The 13,237-nt window shown below is 44.2% G+C and overlaps 2 protein-coding genes, 1 long non-coding RNA gene and 1 pseudogene across 3 annotated transcripts; all 4 read right to left on the bottom strand.

Annotated features, from left to right (window-relative positions):
- Positions 1-1,747: 1,747 nt before the first annotated feature.
- LOC128473604 (proprotein convertase subtilisin/kexin type 4-like) lies at positions 1,748-4,141 on the bottom strand. Its single transcript, XM_053455856.1, has one exon. The coding sequence runs from the start codon at positions 4,139-4,141 to the stop codon at positions 1,955-1,957; it is 2,187 nt and encodes a 728-aa protein (XP_053311831.1). The 3' UTR covers positions 1,748-1,954.
- Positions 4,142-7,258: 3,117 nt separating this feature from the next.
- On the bottom strand, positions 7,259-8,517 carry LOC128474584 (small integral membrane protein 19-like). Its single transcript, XM_053456943.1, has 3 exons — positions 8,345-8,517; positions 8,029-8,153; positions 7,259-7,355 (listed from the first exon to the last, which is right to left on the bottom strand). Exons 1-3 carry the CDS (start codon positions 8,476-8,478, stop codon positions 7,300-7,302), a joined length of 315 nt encoding a protein of 104 aa, XP_053312918.1. The 5' UTR covers positions 8,479-8,517; the 3' UTR covers positions 7,259-7,299.
- Positions 8,518-9,499: 982 nt separating this feature from the next.
- LOC128475142 (uncharacterized) lies at positions 9,500-9,967 on the bottom strand. The gene is made up of 2 exons (XR_008346448.1): positions 9,886-9,967; positions 9,500-9,710 (listed from the first exon to the last, which is right to left on the bottom strand). It is a non-coding gene; the product is annotated as an uncharacterized LOC128475142 (long non-coding RNA).
- Positions 9,968-10,901: 934 nt separating this feature from the next.
- Positions 10,902-13,026, bottom strand: LOC128473603 (proprotein convertase subtilisin/kexin type 4-like; annotated as a pseudogene).
- Positions 13,027-13,237: the final 211 nt, after the last annotated feature.

Below are 13,237 nucleotides of genomic sequence, written 5' to 3'. Positions count from 1 at the left end.
CCCATCAACCATGACTGCCCCTAAAATTAACCCTTAACACCCCATCAACCATGACTGCCCCTAAAATTAACCCTCAACACCCCATTAACCATAACTGCCCCCAAATTAACCTTAAACACCCCATTAAGCATAACTGCCCCTAAATTAACCCTAAACACCCCGTTAAGCATAACTGCCCCCAAATTAACCCTAAACTCCTCATTAAGCATAACTGCCCCTAAATTAACACTAAAGACCCCATTAAGCATAACTACGCCCATATTAACCCTAAACACCTCATTAAGCATAACTGCCCCTAAATTAACACTAAAGACCCCATTAAGCATAACTGCCCCCAAATTAACCCTAAACACCTCATTAAGCATAACTGCCCCTAAATTAACACTAAAGACCCCATTAAGCATAACTGCCCCTAAATTAACACTAAAGACCCCATCAACCATACCAATTTATTAGGTAATTTATCTGGAGTATATGCAATTAATTTAGGGGCAGTTATGGTTAATGGAGTATTTAGGGTTAATTTCAGGGGCCGTTATGGTTAATGGGGTCTTTAGGGTTAATTTCAGGGGCCGTTATGGTTAATGGGATCTTTACGGTTAATTTCAGGGGCAGTTATGGTTAATGGGGTATAAGGGTTAATTTTATGCTGATGACTGAGGGTTAATTTAATTAATTTAATAAAGTTAACTGTAGGTGCAGTTATAGGTAAATGGGGGCAAACTCAGGGGAATCTAAATCCTGGGGGCAGTGTGAACATTATTAATGTATTTATTTATAAAAGTATGGTATCAGTAATATTCTCTGAATGATTCGAATCTCTGTATGATTCGGATCCTTGTAAGATCCGGATCTCTGTAAGATTCGGTTCATTCGACTCTTCGGTTCATTCGACTCTTCGGTTCATTCGACTCTTCGGTTCATTCGACTCTTCGGATCATTCGACTCTTTGAACGACTCTCTGACTCTATGAATTAATGAGCAGTAACCTGACCCCAGAGTCTGTGTCTGAGTGCTCTGCAGATGACTCACAGCTCTAGGATCAGGTTACAGCTGCATGATTCACAGACTGAACCGCTACAAATGAATCGTTCAGTCTAGTGAACCTATTCATCCGGATCACTAAAAAGAACCGGATCAAATGAACGATTCGTTCATGATCCGGACATCACTATACGGAATTCGTGTGGATTCTCATAACACTGTCTATATGTTTATTATCTGAAGCAAAACGATTGTTGAATAAAATAAATATTGTTTCCAATATATAATACTTTATCCATGCTCACTCACCCTTACACTTAGACATTCATGCTCACATACACTGTTACAGAGACATTCATGCTCCCTCACCCTTACACATAGACATTCATGCTCACATACACTGTTACAGAGACATTCATGCTCACTCACCCTTACACATAGACATTCATGCTCAAAATATATTTTCTGTAAGATATAACAAAATATTTTTCTGTATGATTACGTGTGATGTAAAGTGGAATAGCCTCTGGGCTATTACATAACTTTTAAGTCACTTAAATGCAAAAAAAACATGTCAGTGGTGACATTAAGTCACATAAAAATGATGTATTTCCAATCTTTAATCAATGTGCATTGCTATAGAATGCTTGATTCTTGTTTTGGAATCCACACAAGATATGAAATCTGAGATCGGTCTAAGCTTTTCCTTCAAGCATGCGAGCACGGTTTAATTGTTTTATTATTCAACATAAAATTTCCAGGTACTTAAAATCTAAATTTGTAAAATATAGCAAGGAAAAGGTATTTTTGCCAAATAGTAAAAGGAATTTTATTGGTGTAACAGTGCTATCCGCGTCAGGTTGGGTCTCTACTCTCCCTTGTTGAATTTGTCCTCATCAGCGTTCAAAAGCAGAGGAAATCTCCTCCCTGCGCAGATTCCAGATCTGATTTAGAGCACGGTGGTTGCCCATCAGACGGGACTGGGGTCTACTCGTGATCTTTTTCGTAGATACCAGTGAATGAAAACCACCAGCGCTCCCATAACCATTACAATGGCCGCACTCATTATCACTGCCACTAATGTTGTTTGAGGGATCCGGATGAATGAGGCATTCTGTAAGTCTACACTTGGGGAGTCAGATCTTACGCATGAGTTGTCTTTTCCATTATATTCGTATAAAGGGGAACAGGAAGTGCAATTATTGGCAGACGACCCTTTACACGTAAAGCAGGATGGGTGGCAAGCGGCACAAGAACGAACAAGGTGAAAGCTGCTGGGCTCTGACACCTCCGCTCTATGCGTAGACTTAAAGTATTTGGCAGGGCAGTAAGATAGACAGAGCTTTCCAAAGGTATAATATGGTGCCAAACATTCTATGCACGACCCATTTCTATCCCGCCTCAGACACTTTCTCATGACAGACTTCTTGATTTTCCTGGACATCATGTGTTCATCGGTCCCGTACAAAATCAACGTGACGTGACGTAGAAATCCGTGGTTGGTGTAGTTTCCTCTGTTCCTAAGTTCTAAGGTCCAAAGGCCCAATGGATTTTCATCCCAAGATTGTGTGGTCATGAAGGACCAATCTTTGTACCCATCAGTGCTGGTATCATGTGGTCTCTTGCCCATTAGCACAGAACGGGTGCCCATAGGACTGGTAAGATAGATTTCCAGGTCACCTCTGCGACTGTAGCTGAGGGACATTTGGGCTTGGACATGCTCAAGGGATGTTATGTGATTGGGGGACCCAGAACAGGCAGTGACATTGTAAGTCAAAATCAGATCTGAATACACTTCTTTGGGGGTGCTCACAATTGTTATGAGGCACTTTCTTTGAGGCTGCGTTGTCTCCCATGTTTCGGCCAGCTCCACTACTCGTCCAGCATGCAAGAGTCCGTAGCCGAAATAGTGGCTCACTTTTCTTCCCACTCCATTTATGACCCAATCGTCAGCCATTAGGTGGGCAGGACTGGACGCTCTTACCACGATATGTTGTATATCCCTCCATGTAAGAGCTGGGTTTGCCTCCAATGCCAAAGCAAGGATCCCGGCAGCAAGTGGAGCGGCGGCGGAAGTCCCAGTGTGTTGATCTGTACACGTGTGGCGTATATCAGTGGTGATAACAGTCCATTCCTCACCACCACTGCTGCTGTAAGTGCTTGTAAGTTTGCATGCACACGCCTCACTGTACAAAGGGACTGTTCCATGTTTTGTGACACCCCCAACAGCAATAGTGTAGATACTGTTGGAGTAGCCGTCACTGTTGCAGTTGTCATTCCCGCCACCGTTTCCAGATGCCCAAACAAAGATAGATCCAAGGCCACCGCGGCCATTTAGTATTCCTTTGTAAAAAGCCTCAGAAGACAACACTCCTGGTCCATCCAGTACCTTTCCATCATCAGAGGGACCCCAGCTGGCGCTATAAATGTCAATATGCTGTGGGTTCAAACTCAACGACTGAGCTTCAACAATGTCTGTGACTATCCCATCCAGCATTCGCACACCTCCTATTCTAGCATTGTATGCTACTCCAGCGCCGCAAATATCATTATTGGCAACCGCAGCCACCTCGCCTGCACAGCGGGTCCCGTGGTAGTTCTTATTAGATGGGTTATATCGGGGCTGAGGGTCAGGATCGTCGTCATTAAAATCGTAACTTGCCTCCGGATCATAGTTTAATGCGAGATCGGGGTGGTCCTTTTCAAGTCCGTCATCCAGAACGGTGACCACCACGCCTCGTCCGGTATATCCACGGTTCCAAGCAGTCTGGATGCCTAAGTCAGGATTTATATCCTTATGCAGGTACCACTGCAAGCTGAAGAGGGGGTCTGTGGGAACCACATCAGGCTGTCTTTTCTCCCTTCTCTTCAGCGTCTGCTGCTTAAACCAGCTAACCTTGGGTTCTTTTTTCAGCTGAATATTTCTACCCCAGTGAGGGCTGAAGGATTTCCTTTGAATGCCACGATGAGATAGATGGTAGAAATCACTGCCAAGCACCACCTGCCCAAGGTTGATGAAACCGAATTTCTGTGCAATACGTTCTGCCTCTACAGAGCCATCGGGTATGTGCACAGCCCAGCTATTTGTGTAAATCTCCAAAGAGAAGATCGCATGGATCAGAACAGTAACAACGAAAACCAGAGCTATGCTCCTCATCTTGTACTGTCAGCTTACAAAAGCATCTGTTGGCCTAACGGCCAGTGCTTTTATAACCTACACTATGTCACAGTAGAAGGGCGTGGCACATATGTTACATCACAATAGCAGGGCGGGGCTCGGAACTCTCAGCGACAAGCCGGCTAAAAAATGCTTACAGTTATGATGTCAGTATATAATTGTGAACCAGTAGTGTGTGATTATATATATATATATTATATACACGGTATATATACACACACATATATATATATCACACACAGACTACCATTCTAAAATGTGGGGTCACTTGGAAAATAAATGTCTAGCTGTAACAATTGCAAAGGGGTTTTTCTAACGATTGATTAGCCTTTTAAAGTTAAACTTGGATTAGAAAACACAACGTGCCGTTGGAACGCAGGAATGATGGGAGTGATAAAGAGCCTCTGAAGTTATTCCATTAAAAATCAGCCGTTTTCAGCTACAATCATTCAGTCATTTACAACATTAATGATGCCTGTGCTGTATTTCTGATGCATTTCATGTCTTTTTAATGGACAACGTTTGTTTTCTTACAAAAACAGAGACAGTTCTATGTGACCTCATACATGTAGACTTATATATATATTGCCAAGAGAACACCAAGTATCTCATAAGTGGTAATATAAACAAAACTCTTGGGGACTTTTATCAAGAGAATCTAACAGAGTAATAAAGTGACATTTGAAGAAGCGACGTGATTAAGGGTTCAAAATTGTGTAGAAAGGGCACGAGAAGACAAGCAGTCGCAGGGTCGACCCCTGTACTTACGCCACTGACCAAGATGGCTCCGGATATAAAAACATCAAATCCATGGCATGTAGCTGTATGTCCTGACTGAGTGGTGGAGGTTAACACAGTAAGGGAATAAAGATATGAATGGGATCGGCATATTGTTATCCCGACGACTGAGTGAAGATGCGACCAAGGAATGATCAAGGTCGGAGTCTGCAGTCAAACTCTATTCCTGTGTTTCCTGTACAAAATTAAATATGATTTAATGATCTCTTTTTTCCCCAGTGTGATACCCATAGTTTTAGCTAATGCATACACACACATATATAACCTCATAATTTTAATAAGAATATACACCAACATTTTGTGTCATGCCAATGGGCAATAAAACCACCGTACATAACTATCACACTATGCAATGAAGAGATGCATACAACATACATCATACACTGCGCATCAGGCAAGCCCCAACTCTTCAACCAGCGACATCATTAATTAAGAGACATAATCAGAAGCTTTGGGAAGAAAAAGGTACAACCAGGGTTCATGGAATTTTATTAAGGAGAAAAACTACACATTTTCATACATTTACAATACATCTATGCACAGACATGTAGTCCATTTAATCTGTAATAACTGACAACTGCTCAGATGATCTTTAATCATAATATAAACACAAGCCACATATTAATAGCCTGATTTATACTTTTTATGCCGACTATCAGTTTTAATGGGTTAACTACATTTCGCCCTCACAAACATGGCAGCTCCTTGAGATGAGGTACAGATGGCAGACCGCGGGAGGGCACTGGGTGTACAGAATGGCACTAGAAGCATGAAATAAATATGTAAAAAAAGTATTTGTTGTTCGGTTTTGTATATAATCCGGTCCCTCATCTGATCGCTGCACAGACACCAACATGTTTAGTGTGGCTGGTAACAGGCGGTGACCCGCCAACACGTCCTCTTCATGCGGAAGCTTTGTAATGTGTATATATATATATATATATATATATATATATATATATATATATATACACACAGAGCCTGCCTTAGGTGTTCCGGCGCCCTGTGCGAACTACTCCTCTGGCGCCCCCCCTCACTACCCCCCCCCTGCCCCTTCAAACTACCCCCCCTGCCCCTTCAAACTACCCCCCTATGCCCCTTCAAACTACCCCCCCTGTCCCTTCAAACTACCCCCCCCTGCCCCTTCAAACTACCCCCCCTGCCCCTTCAAACTACCCCCCCTGCCCCTTCAAACTACCCCCCCCTGCCCCTTCAAACTACCCCCCCTCTGCCCCTTCAAACTACCCCCCCTCTGCCCCTTCAAACTACCCCCCCTGCCCCTTCAAACTACCCCCCTATGCCCCTTCAAACTACCCCCCCTGCCCCTTCAAACTACCCCCCCCTGCCCCTTCAAACTACCCCCCCTGCCCCTTCAAACTACCCCCCCTGCCCCTTCAAACTACCCCCTCTGCCCCTTCAAACTACCCCCCCTGCCCCTTCAAACTACCCCCCTATGCCCCTTCAAACTACCCCCCCCTGCCCCTTCAAACTACCCCCCCCTGCCCCTTCAAACTACCCCCCCTCTGCCCCTTCAAACTACCCCCCCTGCCCCTTCAAACTACCCCCCTATGCCCCTTCAAACTACCCCCCCTGCCCCTTCAAACTACCCCCCTGCCCCTTCAAACTACCCCCCCCATGCCCCTTCAAACTACCCCCCCTCTGCCCCTTCAAACTACCCCCCCTGCCCCTTCAAACTACCCCCCTATGCCCCTTCAAACTAACCCCCCCTGCCCCTTCAAACTACCCCCCCCCCTGCCCCTTCAAACTACCCCCCCTGCCCCTTCAAACTACCCCCCCAGCCCCTTCAAACTACCCCCCTCTGCCTCTTCCTTCAAACTATCCCCCTGCTCTCCCTACTTCTCCTTATCCTAACTTACCTTGAGGAGTCCTGCCGGCATTTCATGTTGAGCGCCGGCACCGCGACGGAGTCACGGAGAGTAAGGGGCGTCGAGCGGTTGCTGAGAACTTCACGAGCAACCGCTCGGCGCCCCTGCCCGGGACATAAATGAAAACATTGTTGGTTTTTTTTGTTGTTGGTTTTTTTAACTTTATTTAACATCCTCCATGTTAAATAAAGTTAAAAAAAACTTTATTTAACATGGAGGTTGTTAAATAAAGTTAAAAAAACCAACAACAAAAAAAACCAACAATGTTTTCATTTAGGTGCCGAGGGGGGGGCGGAGGAGGAGGACCCCGTGGCGGCGGCAGCAGCGGCGGCGGGGGAGGACCCGGCGGCGCCCCCTGGAGTGTGGCGCCCTGTGCGGTCGCACAGGTCGCACACCCCAAAGGCCGGCCCTGTATACACACACACACACAAACACACGAGACCAGAGCTCTCCTCATTCCACGGTAAGCTGGACGCTGTCACTTTGACCGTGATGATCGTGTTTTCGTGCTGAAAAACATCAAGAATATTACCTTTTATTTATACAGCGCTAACAATTTGTGCATATAGCCCTTCATATAGTCCATACATTCAAAGAGTCTGACAAAACTAAAACCGACAGATTAAAAATGATCATTTACGTTAAGTAAATAGAGACCGGTCTGTAAACTTACAGTCTAGAGGATATTTCGATTCAATGGCCACCATCCTAGATCAAAATGCAAAAGTTAACACATCCACCACTTTTGCTCCGGTTGCCCACCGACTTGATGAAAGGTTACATATTATGTTTAAATAATTCCGTACATTAAAAAAAAAACGACTTTGAAATGTAATGTTCTCACATCCTTGCGTGTTTAAATTCCCTTACTATACTAGCCTTTACCATTTCTGATGGGGTGCTGTTCCGTTTATCTACCCACCCTTCAGTAAAGCGAAGCTTCTGACCCTTATAACTTCCATATGCGGAAGGTGCAGGGGGAGCGATTTATATTAAAATCTCCTGTTGGACTTTAAACTTGCTTTAATTCTAGCTGTATTGCACAAAGGTTATTTTCTGCTCGTTTATATAGAATAATATCCAGATACAGCGACGGTAACGTGCATTAGATATTACTTCGATAGACAAAAAGAAATCCAGACTTAGTTTAACTCCCCCCATTAACTTTATGCTCAGTCTTACCGATATAATACATCTCCAGTTGTTGGCGTAGGCGAATCTTCTTCACGTCATCGTAGAAGTTTGTCTCGGATGACGTCTCCGCTGCAGGAGGAACCGTGAATATCCTCATTATCTTCCTTTTATTTCTGCACAAAAACAGTCACAGGTCAAAGTATTCTAGAGTGACAGTAATTCCACCCCATAATGCCCCCCATTGGGAAAGTAATTGGCCACCTATTTATAAAATAAGGGATTAATACATATTATTAGATATCACATTTTCTTTATTACGCTAGAATGTCGTGAAGAATCTCCCACTAAGACAAACGTAACTCACTTCCTTGCATACATGAAGAGTCCAAAGCTGACAAGAATCACAATCAAATAGACGTTTGTGGCCTCGTTCCATGCCTCGTGGACGGAATAATCGATGGTTTCATCATCTGCCATCACGCCGTATCCTCCCGCCATCTTCTGCAGAACAAGAAGAGAGCGAAAAGCATCAGTAAAGGTAAAATAGGCTGTTGGTAGAGATCGGATTCTTTACGAAGTAAGGCGGTTTAAATCCCAGTCTGTCGATGTACGCTGCGCAGCCCGCCGGGTCCCGCAACACAAGGGTCTTGCTGTTAGCAAAACACTATCACTGTTTGATGTAGCGCCATCGTATTCCACAGCGCTACACAATGGGCACAGAGCTCCCTCTGGTGGAGCCAGGCAGGAATGCACCATCAACCAATTCCCAGAGCTCCCTCTGCTGGAGGCAGGCGGGGATGCACCCTCACCCAGTTTTACGGTACCGTTTTAGTTTATGGGACGGTTCCCCCGCCAGACTCTCAATTTACATGCGTGAGATCAGAGATTATTCGGGACATTAAAAAGGAAAATATAGCACTGTGGGTGCAAGAAGTGGATATATATATTAATGGGATTGTTAGCAAAATAAAGCTAATATATATATTTTTTTACATATATATCCACTGAAATGCAGAAAGATAAAAAGAAGCTACTTCTAAAGTTGCGATGAAAACATTCACTAGGTCACAGGAGTAACTTCATGTATCCTTTACATATTAGGTTGAGATTAAAGTTAGGTAGGATACACTTTTAATGTAAATATCTTTTCAATGCATAATGCCACCTCCATACAGAAAATACATTGTGACTCCCAAACACCAAAGATGAAATGTACACTCACGAGTAACGTATCCAGAGCATCAATTAATGTCAAAGAAAAACTGAAAGACAAAAACAGAACGGTAGAGAGAGAGAAAGCTATTTTCACTGATTTTTATTTGGTAAAATTTATGTCATGCCGGTCACTACTTAAGTGAGTTATATTTTACTTTCTATCTTTCTGCTCCAATAACCCCTTATCTCCTATATCTGCCCCTGTCCAGTATGTAACTCTCTCTATTACAGCCCTCATAGCCTGCAATACCCATCTTCATATTCCTCACAATCAACTAAATTTATTCTGGGTGACTAACATTCCTTCTTCATTCCTATTTAATCTTTCTCTATTGTCTGGTACTCTCCTACAATATTCGGCAATTTACTACTTAATCATGTTTTTCTCGATGCAGTCTAATCACCTGCCCCACGTATCTTGTCCATCACAGGTAAGAGGTCGCAACTCATCATACGGAAAGGCATTCTCCAGGTAATTGTTGTAAGCGTGATAAAACATGGACTTCACTCGATCCCTGAGGATGACAAAGGAAAAAAAGAAACATTAATCGCCGAATGTTTAACTAGACTCGTGCAGAATAAAAGTATTTGGTGGTACTACAGACTTCCACAATGATGACTCCGGTAGGAGCCCCAACACCGCCCCATTTAAACATAAAGGAACGCGGTCACCGGCAGCGCCATCTCTACCTGTAATGCGCCGCGTCATGCTGACTAAACCGGCTCTCCTTGGCATTCTGTACCGGCGGCAGGGCGACCACGAACCCCAAACACACAGGGAGCAGGAGCGGGTTCATGTCCTGTCACTCGTAACGGAGTCCCTCACAGCATTCTGACACAACGTCGCTTCCTGCTTCCTGCTCAGCTGGCGAGAAAAGAGCATTGTGATTGGTCCACGCATTCTAGCGGCTGAATGCTCGCTCAGTATTGGTCAAACTGATGACACGTCCTTCCAATAGCAATGCGTATCCCCCATCTTTACTCCTGGCAGTGATTACGCTAGTTTCGTGATCCGTCGCTTTTTTATTTATATGTTTTGTGTACGGAATTCGTGTGGATTCTCATAACACTGTCTATATGTTTATTATCTGAAGCAAAATGATTGTTGAATAAAATAAATATTGTTTCCAATATATAATACTTTATCCATGCTCCCTCACCCTTACACATAGACATTCATGCTCACATACACTGTTACAGAGACATTCATGCTCACTCACCCTTACACATAGACATTCATGCTCAAAATATATTTTCTGTAAGATATAACAAAATATTTTTCTGTATGATTACGTGTGATGTAAAGTGGAATAGCCTCTGGGCTATTACATAACTTTTAAGTCACTTAAATGCAAAAAAAAAAAACATGTCAGTGGTGACATTAAGTCACATAAAAATGATATATTTCCAATCTTTAATCAATGTGCATTGCTATAGAATGCTTGATTCTTGTTTTGGAATCCACACAAGATATGAAATCTGAGATTGGTCTAAGCTTTTCCTTCAAGCATGCGAGCACGGTTTAGTTGTTTTATTATTCAACATAAAATTTCCAGGTACTTAAAATCTAAATTTGTAAAATATAGCAAGGAAAAGGTATTTTTGCCAAATAGTAAAAGGAATTTTATTGGTGTAACAGTGCTATCCGCGTCAGGTTGGGTCCCTGCGCAGATTCCAGATCTGATTTAGAGCACGGTGGTTGCCCATCAGACAGGACTGGGGTCTACTCGTGATCTTTTTCGTAGATACCAGTGAATGAAAACCATTAGCGGTCCCATAACCATTACAATGGCCGCACTCATTATCACTGCCACTAATGTCGTTTGAGGGATCCGGATGAATGAGGCGTTCTGTAAGTCTACACTTGGGGAGTCAGATCTTACGCATGAGTTGTCTTTTCCATTATATTCGTATAAAGGGGAACAGGAAGTGCAATTATTGGCAGACGACCCTTTACACGTAAAGCAGGATGGGTGGCAAGCGGCACAAGAACGAACAAGGTGAAAGCTGCTGGGCTCTGACACCTCCGCTCTCTGCGTAGACTTAAAGTATTTGGCAGGGCAGTAAGATAGACAGAGCTTTCCAAAGGTATAATATGGTGCCAAACATTCTATGCACGACCCATTTCTATCCCGCCTCAGACACTTTCTCATGACAGACTTCTTGATTTTCCTGGACATCATGTGTTCATCTGTCCCGTACAAAATCAACGTGACATGACGTAGAAATCCGTGGTTGGTGTAGCTTCCTCTGTTCCTAAATTCTAAGGTCCAAAGGCCCAATGGATTTTCATCCCAAGATTGTGTGGTCATGAAGGACCAATCTCTGTACCCATCAGTGCTGGTATCATGTGGTCTCTTGCCCATCAGCACAGAACGGGTGCCCATAGGACTGGTAAGATAGATTTCCAGGTCACCTCTGCGACTGTAGCTGAGGGACATTTGGGCTTGGACATGCTCAAGGGATGTTATGTGATTGGGGGACCCAGAACAGGCAGTGACATTGTAAGTCAAAATCAGATCTGAATGCACTCTTTTGGGGGTGCTCACAATTGTTATGAGGCACTTTCTTTGAGGCTGCGTTGTCTCCCATGTTTCGGCCAGCTCCACTACTCGTCCAGCATGCAAGAGTCCGTAGCCGAAAAAGTGGCTCACTTTTCTTCCCACTCCATTTATGACCCAATCGTCAGCCATTAGGTGGGCAGGACTGGACGCTCTTACCACGATATGTTGTATATCCCTCCATGTAAGAGCTGGGTTTGCCTCCAATGCCAAAGCAAGGATCCCGGCAACAAGTGGAGTGGCGGCTGAAGTCCCGGTGTGTTGATCTGTACACGTGTGGCGTATATCAGTGGTGATAAAAGTCTCTTCCTCACCACCACTGCTGCTGTAAGTGCTTGTAAGTTTGCATGCACAGGCCTCACTGTACACAGGGACTGTTCCATGTTTTGAGACACCCCCAACAGCAACAGTGTAGATACTGTTGGAGAAGCCGTCACTGTTGCAGTTGTCATCCCTGCCACCGTTTCCAGATGCCCAAACAAAGATAGATCCAAGGCCACCGCGGCCATTTAGTATTCCATTGTAAAAAGCCTCAGAAGATAACTCATCTGGTCCATCCAGAAACATTCCATCATCAGGGGGACCCCAGCTGGCGCTATAAATGTCAATATGCTGTGGGTTCAAACTCAACGACTGAGCTTGAACAATGTCTGTGACTATCCCATCCAGCATTCGCACACCTCCTATTCTAGCCTGCACAGCGGGTCCCGTGGTTCTTCTCATTAGATGAGTTATATCGGGGCTGAGGGTCAGGATCGTCGTCATTAAAATCATAACTCGCTTCCGGATCATAGTTTAATGCGAGATCGGGGTGGTCCTTTTCAAGCCCATCATCCAGAACGGTCACCACCACGCCTCGTCCGGTATATCCACGGTTCCAAGCAGTCTGGATGCCTAAGTCAAGATTTTTACCCAGGTACCACTGCAAGCTGAAGAGGGGGTCTGTGGGAACCATATCAGGCTGTCTTTTCTCCCTTCTCTTCAGCGTCTGCTGCTTAAACCAGCTAACCTTGGGTTCTTTTTTCAGCTGAATATTTCTACCCCAGTGAGGGCTGAAGGATTTCCTTTGAATGCCACGATGAGATAGATGGTAGAAATCACTGCCAAGCACCACCTGCCCAAGGTTGATGAAACCGAATTTCTGTGCAATACGTTCTGCCTCTACAGAGCCATCGGGTATGTGCACAGCCCAGCTATTTGTGTAAATCTCCAAAGAGAAGATCGCATGGATCAGAACAGTAACAACGAAAACCAGAGCTATGCTCCTCATCTTGTACTGTCAGCTTACAAAAGCATCTGTTGGCCTAACGGCCAGTGCTTTTATGACCTACACTATGTCACAGTAGAAGGGCGTGGCACCTATGTTACATCACAATAGCAGGGCGGGGCTGCGTACTCTCAGCGACAAGCCTGCTAGAAAATGCTTACAGTTATAATGTCAATATATAATTCTGAAACAGTAGTGTGTGATTATATATATA

This window comes from Spea bombifrons, chromosome 2, assembly GCF_027358695.1.
Source record: "Spea bombifrons isolate aSpeBom1 chromosome 2, aSpeBom1.2.pri, whole genome shotgun sequence".
Lineage (NCBI taxonomy): Eukaryota > Metazoa > Chordata > Amphibia > Anura > Pelobatidae > Spea > Spea bombifrons.
Note: the sequence above shows the minus strand (reverse complement) of the source record. Positions and strands in the feature narration are given on the sequence as shown.

Coding starts and splice junctions, on each gene's coding strand:
- LOC128473604 (XM_053455856.1), bottom strand. CDS start 4,141: ATGAGGAGCATAGCTCTGGTTTTCGTTGTTACTGTTCTGATCCATGCG.
- LOC128474584 (XM_053456943.1), bottom strand. CDS start 8,478: ATGGCGGGAGGATACGGCGTGATGGCAGATGATGAAACCATCGATTAT. Junction 8,154..8,344: donor CTCTTCATGTATGCAAGGAA/GTGAGTTACGTT, acceptor GTTTTTGTGCAG/AAATAAAAGGAAGATAATGA. Junction 7,356..8,028: donor ACTGGAGATGTATTATATCG/GTAAGACTGAGC, acceptor GATGTTTTTCAG/CACGAAAACACGATCATCAC.